Below are 18301 nucleotides of genomic sequence, written 5' to 3'. Positions count from 1 at the left end.
TTTATTGTTTAAATTACTACAAGAGTTTTTATTATTTATTTTAAAACTACCAGTGAAGAGAATCTGATGGCGGATGACTGAAGGTGTAATGGATTAAAATTGATAAATTAACTCAAGATTGATTTAAAATTTTTATCATATTATCATCATCATGACGACTTAAAAATATTTTTAATGCTAATACTAATATTCGTGTTATATATCGTATATATAATACTGACGTCATTTAACGAGCTTGATTATATTTAGATTTAGCACCTTATATAGTACAACAATGTTATATAACTGCAATAATACTGGGGCTAAGCCTTGCATCAGAGGTCAAGGTATATTATGCAATTAATTGGTTTCTTGTATGGAAAAACGGGTGAAAACATAAACATGGTAATAACGTACTGGGAAATTGTATTCTCATATTTTCTTTTTTTGTCATTTTATCATCTACACTAATATTATAAAGAGGAAAACTTTGTTTGTTTGATTGTAATGAATAGGCTCATAAACTACTGAACCGATTTTGATGAAATTTGGCACAGATAATCTTTAGACCCTGAGAAAGAACATAGGCTACCTTTTATTGCGAAATATGTACCACGGGCGAAGCCGGGGCGGACCGCTAAGTAGTTTCTTATATTTGTAGAATAACCTAGTTTGTTGATTGTATACTATACTTACTTTATCGCATTATCTTACGATAAAATCAAAACTGAAACAAAATCTACGGATTTCCACCGTATTTGTCTTGTCCGTTAAGTTAAAGTATATAATATGTCATTCTTCAAAGTTCTATAAAATAAAATTAAGAAGACATAATATAAAATGTATATCTAATGAAAAATGTATTTGCATGTCGTTGAATAACGGCTAAACATGCTGAAATAATGTATCTTATTCTTAACACCTATGTATACCATGTTTACTTGCAAATATGTAAATGATTTATTTATTTTATTTTATTTATAAGTCTACGTAGAAAAATAATATTCATGGGTTTTCGCACTAGAACATTACAGATCGATCGCTAGAATATTACTATCGCATGTACGTACTACTTAATGTGTAATAATAACTATTATTAGTGGGGAATTCCATGTATTACAATGTATTTTATCCGTTGATACACAGTTGTTGATATGTGGCTCTACAAACTCTACATAATGCGGTTTGAAGCCCAGTAAAATGTGTTTAAAAATAGAATTGTTAAACTACAGATTAAAAAAATAGTTTCAATTATTATTCGTAACTATGTATATACATAAAAAAATATGATTACCAAGCAGCTTATTCGACAGAATAACAACTAAAAATTTTCAATATAATATTTTATCCAATATGTAATAGGTATTATCTTCAATTTGAATATTCAATAAGATCCACAGTAATAATTAATTCTAAAAATATCTTCTCTTAAATCAACGTAGGTTCTATTTTCAACGAAGCCTCGAGGTGTTTGAGTCTCAACGAAGAATCCTTAGAAATGTTCAGAATTAAATTCTAGTCTACCCTCATTTTGCATATTTTTTAGATAAAATTAAGGCTGGGTTATAACATACTCTTAATATAAAAGTTTTTATGCATTTACCTACTACTAATTGTTTGGACGGGATGGATAAAAACTGAACTAAATATAGCCTATCACAGTCAATGAAAGACTTTGTATTATTGAAAGAACTTTCTCAATCGATCTTTTTTTTTATTTATCTTTTTATTGTGAATAGCGCTTGACCTAAGATGGTACGCGCTTCCCTAGAAGGTACCTGTTCACTTTACGCTTGAAGATCTTTAAAGTGTTGGATTTAACTATGCAAGTTGCTACTTCTATTATTCTATACTATGACTGTAGTATAGGTAATAGTTGTTTGCTATTAAATTCAAATCTTCTTTTGTTTTTTTAAGTATTAAATAATAATCAATATAGAAATTAGCACAGACAATGTGCATACATACTTATAATTATTTTATTTATACAGTTAATTCAGTTTTATTTATAGAAGGAACGTGTTGTTTATTAACTTTCAAGTAGCGAGAGTGGTCTGCTTGATCAAGATTCAAGAGCCACGATACAACGATGAAATATCTTCAAATTGATTAGTTTTTACTGATACCTATTTCATAGTTGTGAATATATTTTATTATATTTTCTATATTAATGCATAAATTATTAGTAATAATAATTTATAGATATAGGTGTAATAGTGTTGTGTTTTAAAAGGGGTGATATAGGATGAAATTTTATATGTATATGAAAGAGAAATAGTTCAATGAGATAGTTTGTATTATGAGTGTTGGCGAACCTATATTCGATGAAACAAACAATTAATATTCCATCAAACTAATTTTTATTTATCCTTATAGGTAAATAAGGAACGTTTTGAAAACTGTTTCGTCTAAAAAAACATTTAAAGATATATTTTTTTGTTGCTTAAATATAACAAACAGAATAAAATCATATGCGAATAAAATAACGCTTCCTTATTTTTTGTGCAAAAGTTTTGCACGCCTCATAAGCGAAGCGTTGAGGTGGGTACTACTGTCACTTCGCGCAAAACATCTGATTTTTCAAACTTAAAATGTCTTTATGTATCATACATTGCACTTGTAAGATAATACATACACACACATATTAAGAAAAAACACTATTTTTAACGTTCATGATATTTTTGATGTCATTTTTGTTATTTAAACTAGTTAAAAAACAGTTTAAAAAAGTTCTGTCTTGGACGTCCGTGTGTCTGTATGTGCGGATCCTTTTTCTTGTTAACACGATAGCGACCGAAATACTTTACTAATCGAGTCTTTTTTTTTCTCTTACGCTTGAGTATGCTCAGGAATAGAACCCTTTCATTTTTCAGGGTCTGATTCGATGTGGTTTAATTGTTATTAAATAAACAAAAATAATAATTAATAAATATTTATTTAAAAAAAATTATGAGGCGTGCACTTTTGGATTTTCCAAATTATTTTCATAGTATATTCATATCATATCAATTACTAACTATAATGATTTTATAATGTGACTCTTTATTCTTTATATTTGAGTGTTTTTATATTTATATTCAGCGACATTATGTTTTCGACCGACTTCAAAAAAAGGAGGAGGTTCTCAATTCGACTGTATTTTTGGCTTAGTTACCTCAGAACTTTCAACTGGGTGAACCGATTTTGATGATTCTTATTTATTTGAAAGCTTGTGCTTCATGTGTAGTCCCAATTAAATTGGGTCTATTTTTGACAATTAGGAAGTTTCGTTTTGCGAAAAATGATTAAGTTAGTATATTTATTTTCTATCCTGTCGAAGTTTAGTCATATTTCAAGACATCTCATCTGTAGTAAATAACTAAAAATACCTACTATTATTTGCTTTCTAATAAATAACATTTATCTTAGAAAATACATAATATCCATTTAGATCAGACTGATCTATTAATTATGCATATAGTTCTATCCACATTAGGCTTGAAAGCTAAAAGCTAGAACTTAAATTAGAGCTAGGTAGCCTAGATGTCCATTGTTCGAATTGTCACTGATATGAATGTTAGTTTAACAATTAATGATAAGGGGTCGTTCACACAGTGTGTGATTAATTTTAACCAATTACGTCAGAAAGAGGGCTATGTTTTTCTATGTATGTATGTATTTTTGTGACTTCTGTAGCGAAAAGGGTTCTATTTTAATTTATTTGTTTGTTTCGTTGTAATTCCCAAATATTCTGCTTTTGAAAGGATATACCTTGAATGTTCTATATTTACTCAGTAATTAAACATTTTAGAGACAGCTTCAAAATACCAAAATTACGATAATAATATGTTCTTCTGTCTAATTATACGATAAAAATATGAAAATAAATAAACATCAACTACATTCGTCATTACTACATCCATAGAAATCTAAATAACAAGACACATAGAAGTGCTATAATGTCATAATTCGTATGAAAACCGCTGTCGCCAAAATCAACACATTCAAACCGAAAGCTAAACAGTACACACAAGTAAACTATGCCTTTTATTGGACAGCTTGATTTTAGTGAAAACTAACTTATCTATTAAATTAAGCTTTTGAATATGTATCCTAATGCACGAATTTACGGTTTATTTTAGAATAACATCCCTAAGTATATGAGACTTTTTGCTCCAATACGAACAAACGTGATAATAAGAATGGTCGACTGTGTCATTCATTGTTATTTCGATTACTATGGTGACACTCGTAATACTTGTAAATATTCCATAATTTTAAGGAAAAACGGCATTATTTCTAAAAAAAAATATTTTCCGATGAAATATTATTCCTAGTATAATTACAACTTGTGGAAGAATTTCCGCAATGGGAATTGCTGAAACACACCATGTATACACTCATACGTCTCCAGAGCAACTGAACAGTGACGAATGCACTGGTGATGTGCAAATCACCTGAGTGGCGACAAGGTCACGCACGCTTACGACTTCTAGTGTCTTGTTATTTAGATTTCTATGACTACATCCAATCTTACACCGAATCAATCACATCTCAATCACAATGCACACACACGACACTGACACACACACGCCACGTAGGTACCGAACACATTTACCTACTAATTTCTGCAACAAATACACAAACAATATATGATTGATAACACTGACACACACACCCGCGTAATAATCAGCACTCTCACTCATTACACACACATACCGAATCACATTTACGTATTAGTTTATGAACAAACACACACACCAATCACATTCTCCTACTAATTTACACACACACACAAACACCATATCAATCACGTGTAGCTATTAATTTGTGCAAGTCAGCATTGGGGCGTCGGCGGGTCGTTGACCCCGGATCGATTGCGGGAACTGGGTCAGCCGGTCTGTGACGGGATGTGTATCTAGCAGGGGATGGTAAAAACAAAAAAAAATTATCAAACTGGCCACTAATATTTTTACTAACTAAAAAATTAAAGAAAGTAGCCGCGGCTGGTCTGCTCTACCGATATTAATTATTGTATAAATACGGGTATTATATCCATAATAAAGAAATAAAAAATAGGTATTAGGTATCCTTAATTCCTAACAATTTGGAATTTAGGGAAATTTAAAGATAAACTTAAAAAAATGTCAAATGGACCATGTGTAGAGAAGAAAGTCAATCAAATTACAATAATATTATTTGCTTTTAAAAACATTCATACATACAATTAAACATCGTAGGTATATCACGCTTTTATACATAGAAAACACGATTTTCTTATTTCAAGTAGTATTTTTTCTATGGCTAATTGACGCATGTACGTGTAACTTCGGAAAAAAATTCGCTTGTAATTTAAATTATAATATGTTAAACAAAAACTGTAGTTTTTGTTTTAAATTTGCGTGATTTTAAAATAATAACAACACTCAATATACATGAATTGCAAGAAAAATATATAGAATTTTGTTTGACTTTATTACTTAGAAAAATTTACGACGAAAATGTTCTTATTTGTAACCACATATTTTGAATACATTATGTTGAAAATAATACAAAAAAATTACTATAATATTTATTTAATTATAAATCTACTATGAAATATTATCTGATATCTCAATAGAATTAATTAATAGACGGTTTCTAAATCTTCTCAAATAAAATAACTTCCATAAAATAAAATATATTTATATTTGAACACAGCGTAATCCGTTTAGATTTGCCGACACACAGAATTTTATTAATTTACTAGCGGTCCGCCCCGGCTTCGCCCGTGGTACATATGAAAAATAGATGTTGGCCGATTCTCAGACTTACCCGATATGCACAGAAAATTTCATGAGAATCGGTCCACCCGTTTCGGAGGAGTATGCAGACTAACATTGTGACACGAGAATTTTATATATAAGATCTATCCAAATAGTGAACATTCTAAATGAGCATGAAACAGAAGGCTTAGGTGGATTCCATATAACACACAGTCTTAATGTATCCCTAATCTGTATTAACACGAATCCACCCCTAAATAAATTACTTGAACTTAACACGACACTCGAGCATGACCCTTATCTCTGTACAGCTAAGGATTATTACCGTGTGCCTGTATTTCAAATTGATACGTACTATCTGGGTGGGAGAGCTTAAATCTTCTTGCAGTTGAAACTAATTGATGCAGTGATGAATATTGGATTCTATGTCTGGGAGGATAAAGTTTTATTTGCTTTGATTCATGCTGAGTTAATATTTAATACTAGTTAAATTTATTCTTCCCAAGAATATCTTTGCTTATCTGAAGAAATATTTTATATAAATGAAATAAGAAGTTCATGTTCTACTACCTCGCCTTTCTCCATTTATTTGAATGTATGATCTAGATTATTTTTTTCATAAAAGTGGTCTAAATTACCGCTCTCATGTGCTCACTCACATCAGCGAAAATCCCGTCATAAATAGTATAATAGTAGCTTCATGATTAAGGCCTTCTGCCTAAAAAGGGGAATAAATATTGTTAAAAAGATATATACGATTTATTATAAAAAATCGTTAACCCCAAATTTTATTATGCTTTTACATACGCACATAAATGGACAATAAAGACTAGGTTTTGAAGGTTTTAAAAATCATATGAAAAGAACCTTAAAAAGTTAATTTAGTCAGCCGTGCTCTAAGCCGCGTTACGCGACACGCGTACGTAAAAGCTCTTACCTTTACGAGGCAATATAAAAATATTAATTTGCAAGATTTCTGTTCGAGTTGACTGGGACTTTAAGTATCACCTTATTAACCGACTGCGGAAAGAGGTTATGGTTTTAGTATGCATGTATTGTAGCGTAAATTCGTGATAATTGGAAAATTAATCCCCTACGAAGTTTTTTGCACGCCTCATAAGCGAAGCGTTGAGGTGGGTACTACTGTCACTTCGCGCAAAACATCTGATTTTTCAAACTTAAAATGTCTTTATGTATCATACATTGCACTTGTAAGATAATACATACACACACATATTAAGAAAAAGCACTATTTTTAACGTTCATGATATTTTTGATGTCATTTTTGTTATTTAAACTAGTTAAAAAACAGTTTAAAAAAGTTCTGTCTTGGACGTCCGTGTGTCTGTATGTGCGGATCCTTTTTCTTGTTAACACGATAGCGACCGAAATACTTTACTAATCGAGTCTTTTTTTTTCTCTTACGCTTGAGTATGCTCAGGAATAGAACCCTTTCATTTTTCAGGGTCTGATTCGATGTGGTTTAATTGTTATTAAATAAACAAAAATAATAATTAATAAATATTTATTAAAAAAAATTGAGGCGTGCACTTTTGGATTTTCCAAATTATTTTATATGTAAACGAGCTATTTCACGTCATACTTTATTTAACATAAACACTTTGAGGTGTTAATGTTTTACAATTTTTTTTTAATAACTGTATCTATATGTAAACTAACCTACTAGTTGCAACTCGCAGTTTCGCTTTTTACGTGTGCGGGCAAGTATGTGTTTTGCTAGGACAATCATACAATTACTCGCAGATATAAATTCTACAGAAATAAACCAGAACATTCCACACGAGGGTGTATCCGAGTCCCTATCTCAGATATAAAAAAGATATAAAAGCAAAGTAATTGGGCAAGTGCCGTAAATGCGTATAAAACGATCCCTGCTGCTTGTGGCTTTGGAGTCAAGATCAGCTTTTTTGCAGGATTAAAAGAAATTCGTATATAGCCTATAGGTAAGTTATAGCTCTTCGTAAGAGTAAAGGAAGAACGGGAATACATTTATTTTTGCAAATAATAAGAAAAAATGTTCCAAAACAAAGTATTTAATATAAAAATAACTTTCTTTCTTCTTTTCTAACTGTTTGTTCGTTTTGTTCGCACTGAACGGGAAAATAGTGAGCAGTAAATAACTGCTGCGTTTTTCGAGAGTGCTAGGCCGACAGATTTTCCTATACCAAAAATTTATCAACGCGATTAAATAAGTTTAACTTCAAAAATATAATCCATGCTTGTCTGCAAAGATGTAGTATTTACTGTAAAAAAAAAAATACCAAGCAATTATTTGTTATATCATAACAAACAAACATAAAATCAAATCATTCCTCCTTGACGAAAACCAAATAACAAACATAGGTATAATATATTTTCATACCGGCATTGTGAATGAAAATAAATTGACGGGGCGTGGTGACCAATCTAGACTAGACCGTGCGTCGACTTGTACCCTAGGTTAAAGATTAGTTTCGAAATTTAATACTTTATAATATTTAGAAATATAATTTTTCTTATTCAATTATAAAGTAAAAAATATTATAAAGATGTACTAACTACCCAGATCAAAAGGTACCTAGTAAACTTTTAAAAGAATTCTCATAATCGGCTCTTCCGTTCCAAAGATTAACCTCTACAAACATACAAATAATCTTTTCCATACAATCCAATCGATGAATTGGTAACCTCGACATTCGCTTTATTAAATAGATGATTGATATCGACTATGACCATAAAACTGAATCACTTTATGTGGATTTTATATGACATCACCATTTGCCATATCAAATTTAGCTCGAAGCTAAACCAAATTGATATCTAATCTAAATTGTATTTACAATTCTACCATAAACATTATTTTTTAAATATTAATATCTAACAACTAGTTTTCCATTCACGGCTTGGACGGCTTCGTTTAAAACAAAATTAATTATAATAAACCTTCCTCTAGAATGACTCCTTTATAAGAAGACTTTATCAAATCCGCTGCCTAGTTCTAATGATTTAAGCATACATTGGGACATACATACCAAAATGTGAAAAAACATTTTCAATAATGAAATGATAGTAATTATTGTAATTTAAATTATGTTTATACACATCGGCGGTTTCCTTAAACGGAGTTACTATTGTGATAGAGCGGCTTTACAAGAGCCATTAACAACTAATAAGAATATTCTAGAAAATCATTATCATAAAACTAGCTGTGCTCCGCGGTTTTACCCACAGTGCTCCGCTCCTGTTGATCTCAGCGAGATGATATATAGCCGATAGCCTTCCTCGATAAATGGACTATCTAGCTCCGAAAGAATTTTTCAAATCGGATCAGTAGTTCCCGAGATTAGCGCGTTGAACACACACAAATTCTTCAGCCTTATAATATTAGTAATAGATATATGTACATATTTTCACCTCGCATTTCACACAGTTACACAGAAAAAATGCACAAAATCACATAAAATTTACAAAAAATTGATAGATAACTTCTTGAAGAGAAAGATTTTTAATCACTAGTGTAGTTCAGTATTACTTTCGTGTAAGTATTTTTATGTCTTCGTTAAGCTAAAATATGCTAAAATCTTGTTTATAAAGATACACATTAAATCTTATAATTATAAGACATACAAATGTATAGTTTTTAATGAAGCGGATATAATAAATATTTATGTACTTACCAACAACTGGTTTAGTACCTAATTTTTAATTAAGTATATTCTTTTAAATATTCGCCTTCCGTGAGATATTTTAAGTAGAGTGTTTTTCCTATAAGACAAAGATTTTCTTTTTTGTAACTCGCCTTCCTATTCTTGTAAATGCCAGCGACTTTGTCCGAATAAAAAACGTTGTAAAATAAGAAAAATAAATACGCTGTTATGAAATATCTCGAAATAATTTGTCCAATCAAGTCTTAAGTAGGAAATAAGAATACAAATATTTCCAAGAAAATTTTACTTTCAGAAAGGCTATACCTATTCAATAATTGGTGTTAAAACGTAAAAAATGCTTTGTTAGTTGAAGTTTGAAGTACTCTTTCTATATTTCTTACCTTTAGAAACAAGTATCGTAACACACAACATTATACAAATTAAAAAAAATAAAACACAAAATACGACTAAAGACAACCGAATGTTAAACACATTAATAGTTAATACCATAACAATGTGAACATCAATCATCTTATACAAAAAAATATTTAATAATTCGATATTTGACTACAAAATTGGCAAAAAAACAATTAATCAGAACATACGTAGGTATATCCAATATGGTCGTGAACTTGGACGAGCAATGGCCTCACCTTCGCTAAGGATTTACCTTTTTGGGATGCGCATATATATGCCCATATTTATAAGGAAGTTTATAATATGTAGGTAAATATGTATTTACTGAGATTGTATATTTTGGCTTATTTCCTTGTGAATTTAAAATATAGTTTTTGCGTGTAGATATGTAGTTACAGTACTAGATTTTTGTACATCTTTGTTTTTTTTTACATCAAACTTTATGCCTATTGGTAAAAACACGTAGGTACTTATATTTGGTTTAAATGTGCACAAAGCCGACTGGGCTTATACATAGAATAAAAATATAATGTTATTTTATTTAATAAATTGATACGATAATTTTAATAAAAAATACATATAAGATATTATTACATATTGGTATAACCAGTCGTATTTTTATGAACTACCACGGAAAATATTTATATAATTTCTCAAGGTAATTGTAGAATGCCCGATGTTATTTTTAGGTTTTGTTATAAACAAAAATCCTTCCAATTAAGTACATAAAATTATTATACTTAGGTACATTTATATTTATTTAAAAGTCTTGAAATAAATACTAAATTATTAACATAAAATCGTGTAGGTTTGTTTTTGCGTTTATTTTTTTGTCAATTGATTAATTTAAATTGGAATATGTCAAAAACTTTATTTTACATATAACACAACAGTACTCAAAGGTGGCGATAAAATGAATAGGTACCAATAAATGTTTTTCGACCAATACCTGCTAACCTAAACTTGAAGTATATGAAGTAAATGTAGCATTAATAATATAATATTATAACATTAATGCTACATATACTTCATTATAACTAAACTGTTGTGTTTCATTCTAACTCCAAGCCTCTACCCATACTTCAAACTATCAACAAGAGAAACCGCGTAAATTGTACAAAAACTGTATTGACGTAATAACAATATCTATTTAATAAAATTGGATACATTTTCGTAAACATTCCAATAGGCATGCGATTTACCAATAAACTGTATAACGGCCAAAACTTTCAACACAACCACTTTGTTATTTTTTAACTGACACAATGCGGAAATTATTAAATCGATACAAGTAATAGTTCTAATTTAAACGAGGTGCAGTGGTTAAGTGTTACAACTAGGTTCTAGTTTAGTTTAGGACTCTGAAAATAGACTAATAGAGCTGAGGAGTTTGTTTGTTTGAACGCGCTTTTATAATATGTATATATCAACACGTTGAGATAGAGAAATGCGGGTGAAACCGCGGCCACGGGGCACAGCTAGTATATTATAGAGCTAAAGAGTTAGTTTGTTTGAACGCGCTTATCACAAGAAACGCCGGTCCGATTTGAAAAATTATTTCACTGTTAGATAGTCCATTTATCGAGGAAGGTTATAGGCATCTCGTTGAGACCAATAGGAGCGCGCGGAACGATGCGGGTAAAACCGCAAGGCACAGCTAGTAAGTACCTCATAGATCTGTGAAATCACATTAAATGTTATAAAAACAATTTGATATTTACTTTATATACTGAGATACAAGACTTAATAAATATTTACTTACAATTATTTGAGATATTCTGTATAACTAAGAACACAAAATACATGAGAGTTCGTTTTTAACGAGTTAATAAATTACTCAACTAATAAATTATTATATGTTATTATTAAAAGAAAATTTATTAGGAATACTAAAACGCTAATAAATAATTATAATTACCATCTCGTCGTGTTACTTTTTCGCAATATCAGTTTAGAATATTACATCGTATTTTCAAGTTCAATAACAGAAAACAGAATAATAGGTATCTAAATTATTATAAGCCTTAATAATTCATTTTGATATTTTTTTTTATGAATAAAGAAGTATACAAAAATATTATATATACAGATAAATCTTTATCTTTTTAGTAGATATAATTTTCAATCTAGAAACACAGCTACTATAAAAACAATTGCTATTAATTCCGATCGGACCGTGACCTTGCCCGTCTTTATAGCATAATATACGTCGCTTTTATCATAATTATGTAAGTATATATATACTTGTATATTTTACGATTCGATCCTTTATATGAGTTTAAACGAGTCATATCGTCAGTTGATAGGATGGCGTCCAAAGCAAACGTTACGGTCAACGTGCTGCTAATATCCATCGCCGTTATACTCGGTAACGTGGTTCGATTTAAATTCTTGCCATTCAATAACGATACCAAGAGATCTCTAGGTTATCCCAAAGATAGTCTTCTTAATTTTACTGAATTAGCGGGAAAATATGGGTATAAATCTGAAGAGCATACAGTGATTACTGAAGACGATTATGTTTTGACGATCTTTCGGATTGTGCGCGGGAGGAATTGTCATGGGAGGATCAGACAACCACCGGTGATTCTCATGCATGGCCTGCTGCAGAGTTCTGACGCATGGCTTGATGCAGGACCGAATGCGGGGCTGGCATACCTCCTCGCTGATGCCTGCTACGACGTGTGGGTTGGAAACCAGCGGGGAAACTACTACGCTCGCAGGCATTTACACTACAACCCGGATAAGCACCCGCAATTTTGGGATTTCTCTGTCGATGAAATTGGATTATACGACATTCCCGCTACAGTCGATTATGTACTTAATTACACGGGGCTCCACAAGCTGAATTACATTGGATACTCTCAAGGTTCTGGCACGTTTTTTGTCATGTGTTCAGAGAGGCCTGGATATTGTGAAAAAGTGAACCTTCTTATCGGATTGGCTCCAGCAGCGAGACAGACGTACACCAAATCTGTGATCTATAGAATAGTTAGTACAGGAATTTCTACTTTTGAAACGGCTTTAACCACCACTGGTCTGCAGGAGGTATTTGCAAAGGGTGCGTTAGGGCAAGAGCTGCTTGGATTTATATGTCAAGTCGGTGCCTTATCAGAGCCAGTGTGCGGAACCGCTGAAGGCTTATTCGATTCTTTTCACCCTGGCTCTATATCGAATGAAACTTTAAGAGTCATGTTTGGACATTTTCCTGCGGGCACGTCCGTTAGAAACATGGCCAGGTACGGGCAGAGCATGATGACTGATAAATTTCAAAAGTTTGACTATGGTAAAGCGAAGAATTTAAAGAAATATGGAAGTCAAGAACCTCCTAAATATAATTTAAACAGTGTCACAGTGCCCATGGTGATTATGTATGGAAAAAATGACTATTTAGTGGACCCAAAAGACATAAAGTGGTTGGTGGAGAATTTGCCAAATGTGCTTCAGGTCAAACAAGTAGCGGATCCCTTGTGGAATCATTTCGACAACACCTACAGTCGGTATACAAATGAATTGATTTTTCCCACTGTTCATCATTATTTGCAGATGATACAACTAAATGCAAGTTCATCTAATATTATGTGATATTTTTTAAATTATACATGCAATAATAGCTCTAGTATAGTGTAAGGATACGAATCTGTGATAATAAAATAAGTTTTTAAATATATTTCATTTCCTTATTTATTAAAGTGAGACTTCCTGTTTGCTTGAGAGGGAAAATCGCAAATATATCATGTTGTATGCATTTATGTGACAGTGGTCTTGAATACCTTGAATGTAACTAGTGGGAAATATTTCAATTTTTAATATTATTTTTAAACATTTGTGACTGGAATATTATAATATACTTAGTAAGGTAAGGGTTTATCTTACTTCCTATTAGATATGATAGGATTTGTTTGTTAATATTAAATCGTAATATTAGTAGAATTAATGAGAATATTCATGTTGGTATCTTTAAGATTTGTACGTTTTATAATGGTTACGTCATACACATTTTAAAACGGTTTGTATTTGTTCATGCATTTATCAGAAATTGTTTTACTGTGATAGTAAAATATGTTTATTATTTTTTTATAATATCAGTCAATTCAATGAAGCAGTAGTGCAAATTCGTTTGTTATCAGTTGATTATTTTACGTTTAGTTATTACTGAAATCATGTAGGTATGTTGTTTAGATCAAATAAAAAAATTATTGACCCGAACCCCGAAGGCATTAAATAAATGAACTTAAATATACATAAGTATTTTTATTTTCTTCCTTTTTTCCTTGTTGTCTTTTTATATATTTTAAATATATTTTCTAGCGTAGATATTATCTGAATTTCTTTAACAATTATGTGTATTGATTGGTACTAATCATGGTAGTATCACAGTATTACAATAATTATATAGCTATCCATACTTAATATTATAAATGCGAAAGTAACTCTGTCTGTCTGTCTGTTACTCAATCACGCCTTAACTACTAACCAATTTGCATGAAATTTGGTATAGAGATATTTTGATACCCGAGAAAGGACATAGGATAGGTTTTATCCAGGAAATCCTGGGGAACGGGTTTTTCTTTGAAAACGCGGGCGAAGCCGCGGGCGGAAAGCTAGTATTGAAGCAAAATTATTTATTACGACTTGTATAAAGGTTCAAATAATAATTACGTAACTAATATCCGCGTATATTGTAATCAATATGCTATTATTCAGAAAAGTTTTAGTTCAAATAATTATAAAAATTTGTTTCAAGAAAATGTAAGGAAAAATCATTCGCTCCTCAGTACCTATTTAAGATTTCTCGTATTCTGAGAACTAGAAAAATTTCAGAAACTTCCTTTAGTTACAGTAATGATATTTTATAAAAAATGCAACTTAATAATTCTTCTAATTTCTCACGTATTAACATTTTTTTAAACTGTTTTGACTTTTTAAGTATAATGAGAAGTTCTATTCTCTTCTTTTGTCATTGTGTATAATATGTCGTGGCTATATCGTAGATTTGCTGACTTCATGAAATGGTCGCATCGACATAATATAATATGTGTCTACGTATGTATGGGCATTTTTAAATATTTTTCCATACAGGCATCTCTATAGATATAAATATTAAAAATTATAACGTACCGTAAAAATTTTATCATTCGTGTTTCAATAAGTTTTTGTATTGTGTGTTTTTATTGTTCCAAATAAACAATTTTGAATTTTGAAATATAACCACAACATAAAACATAAAACATGAGTTAAAAAATATCGTAGAGCCAAATCCATTTAGTTCATACGTGAACACGTTCCCAAAATACTTATAAACCTCTGAAGCGCAGAGAAATTGCAGATTTTTGTTTGGTATTTTTCTATTTTTGCTCTCGAACTCAAAAAGGCTGACACTTCAACGTTGGATAAACGAAGCGATGACCTTTTAGACCCGTTCGATGCAATTTATTTTAGAATCGTATTGTTAACGCCATTTCTCTCAAGTAACTAGAGTTTTTTGGATTTACTCGAGTGTTATATTATACTAGATTTCCGCCCGCGGCTTCGCCCGCGTTTGCAAAGGAAAACCCGCATAGTTCCCGTTCCCATGGGATTTCCGGGATAAAAACTATCCTATGTGTTAATCCAAGTTACCCTCTATATGTGTGCTAAATTTCATTGTAATCGGTTCAGTAGTTTTTACGTGAAAGAGTAACAAACATCCATACATCCATACATCCATACATCCATACATCCATACATCCATACATCCATACATCCTTACAAACTTTCGCCTTTATAATATGTATTAGACTAGCATTTTCCCGCGGCTTTCGTGCGCTTCAAATTTTCTTTCACATATTGCAGTGCTCTACTTCAGCCACAGGTTTCTTTCTTCAAATACTTACGTGTAGGTAAGTACTTGTGATAATGCGGTGTTTGATGTACTTGGAGTAAAACGAGTTTAGTTAGGATTCTAGAAAGCTATTTATTTATGTAAAATGTTAATGTTATGTGAATTTTATGTACATAATTGAAGTTAAATGATTTTTACGGACCACAATCGCTGTAAAATGTTCGAATGAATAAATCGATAACAACGTTTTACTACAAATTTGCATATATTACGTACCTACATGTTAATTTTCGACTTTTTTAGGTTTGGGGTTTAATATAATATGTACCTACCAGTAGATTAGCTCAAACAAGCTTGTATTTTATAAGTTAAATTAATTTGTAGTAATCTGCTCGTCAAAAACTAAAAAACAACAGGGATAATAACAAAAATAATTTGGAAAATCCAAAAGTGCACGCCTCATAATTTTTTTTTAATAAATATTTATTAATTATTATTTTTGTTTATTTAATAACAATTAAACCACATCGAATCAGACCCTGAAAAATGAAAGGGTTCTATTCCTGAGCATACTCAAGCGTAAGAGAAAAAAAAAGACTCGATTAGTAAAGTATTTCGGTCGCTATCGTGTTAACAAGAAAAAGGATCCGCACATACAGACACACGGACGTCCAAGACAGAACTTTTTTAAACTGTTTTTTAACTAGTTTAAATAAAGAAATGACATCAAAAATATCATGAACGTTAAAAATAGTGTTTTTTCTTAATATGTGTGTGTATGTATTATCTTACAAGTGCAATGTATGATACATAAAGACATTTTAAGTTTGAAAAATCAGATGTTTTGCGCGAAGTGACAGTAGTACCCACCTCAACGCTTCGCTTATGAGGCGTGCAATATGTAGCCGTAACTTACTGTTACACACACAGACACACACACAAATACACACAACACACACACAAATACACACAACACACACACAAATACACACAACACACACACAAATACACACACACATTCAAGGCCTAAACACTAAAACACACACATGCATGCCGAAAAAAATCAATTTCTACTTTTATTTTTTGTTTGTTATACATTTTTATTTTTTTTATTTTTCTTATTGGCATTTCTTGAATATTCTTTGGAAGAGGGCGCTGACTCCTGACATACAGGTTTTTACCTAGTTTGGGAGTCAGAGACTTCAGCATTTAAAAATGTTGTATTCTATTGTCAATAAAGAATTTTTATATAATATATATATTATAAGGATACCTAGGTAATAAATACTTAATCTGTTTCGTCCGGATTGACCCCGAAGAAAAAATATGACGCGCCAACAATGTTCGAGGCTTTCTCATGGTGATGGAATTTTTTGAATCGGACAATTGGTTTTGGAGATAAATCGTGACAAACAAACAATCAAATCTTTCCTCTTTACAATACATTAATAATATTAGTATAGATAACAATTAATAATTATCGTTAATGTATATGCCTATTTATTTGCTTCCGGTAAGATAAAATTTATTAAATAAGTACTCAATACTTGAGTTAACTATATCTTGCGAATAACAAACTATAACAGGTCTTGAAGAATATGTTTATGTGTTTTAATTTCCTGAGTAGTCATATAGTGATAACGAGATGGTTTTGTTAATAATAATTATTATTATTAGGAAATACGTACATATTTAATTTTATGCATACTAATCTATTTCTTAACAGGTTTATACCTACTGCTGGATTATACGGAAGTTATTTAAATAAATAATAAATGTACATAAGTATTGATTTTTAAATAAACAAATATAATTAAACATAATCAAACATTTCCACACCTTTTTCCACGCTTCGATTGGACTCAATTCAAGATTTTATATATTGTTACTTCATAAAGGTCCCAAATCAATATATTTTATGTTTGTTATTTTTTTATACTTAACAGGCAGGCATTTGACCACTATCCCGATTCCCGTCCGATGTAAAGCGGTGATGTGATCTATGTAGGAGCACGTCTGCCTAGAAGAAGCCTATTGACTCTAGACTTGAAGGTCTGCAGATAGTAAAGGTCCGGGAATACCGACGATGGAAGGGAATTCCACTCCTTCGCAGTTCGAAAAAATGAATTCGCATAACGCTGAGTGCGTGTGTGCGGTATATCGACTGTGAAGGGTTGGAGTCCTCAATTTAATCGATTTGCATTTTTAATTTAGCTTTGGCGCACGGATTAGCATAGACAACAGGTAAAATTTTGAAAAACTTACAATAACGAAGATATAGTCTTAATATTTTCATATAATTCTCATTGCCTAATTAAATATTTAGTGGTTATTTCATGTACACATGCGATAAACACTTTATTATTTAACAGTCGTGGCTTGTGTCTAGTTCAAGGTTTACTTTAAATGAATAATTACGTTTCTAACAAAAACAACTCGTATTAGTTATTATAATTTAAACCACATAGTTTAGTAGTAAAGTATTCCTCCCCTCAATTACATGACAATATATTTCAATATTATATCTATCGGTTTTTTATAAGATTACTAGCGGTCCGCCCCGGCTTCGCCCGTGGTACATATGAAAAATAGATGTTGGCCGATTCTCAGACTTACCCGATATGCACAGAAAATTTCATGAGAATCGGTCCACCCGTTTCGGAGGAGTATGCAGACTAACATTGTGACAC

At 31.1% G+C, this 18301-nt stretch overlaps 2 protein-coding genes across 2 annotated transcripts in view; both read left to right on the top strand.

The window, feature by feature from the left end:
• Nucleotides 1-18301, top strand: part of LOC149897818 (terminal nucleotidyltransferase 4B-like) — a 150527-nt gene that overhangs the window by 126615 nt on the left and 5611 nt on the right. The window lies entirely within an intron of this gene.
• Nucleotides 11987-13372, top strand: LOC149897819 (gastric triacylglycerol lipase-like). Its single transcript, XM_090116493.1, has one exon. The coding sequence runs from the start codon at nucleotides 12095-12097 to the stop codon at nucleotides 13370-13372; it is 1278 nt and encodes a 425-aa protein (XP_089972619.1). The 5' UTR covers nucleotides 11987-12094.

This window comes from Colias eurytheme, chromosome 25, assembly GCF_061535395.1.
Source record: "Colias eurytheme isolate Ceu_HAF_F1 chromosome 25, ilColEury1 Martin Lab GWU primary, whole genome shotgun sequence".
Taxonomy (NCBI): domain Eukaryota; kingdom Metazoa; phylum Arthropoda; class Insecta; order Lepidoptera; family Pieridae; genus Colias; species Colias eurytheme.
The sequence above is the reverse complement of the archived record's forward strand: the minus strand, read 5'-3'. Positions and strand labels throughout refer to the sequence as shown.

Coding starts and splice junctions, on each gene's coding strand:
- LOC149897819 (XM_090116493.1), top strand. CDS start 12,095: ATGGCGTCCAAAGCAAACGTTACGGTCAACGTGCTGCTAATATCCATC.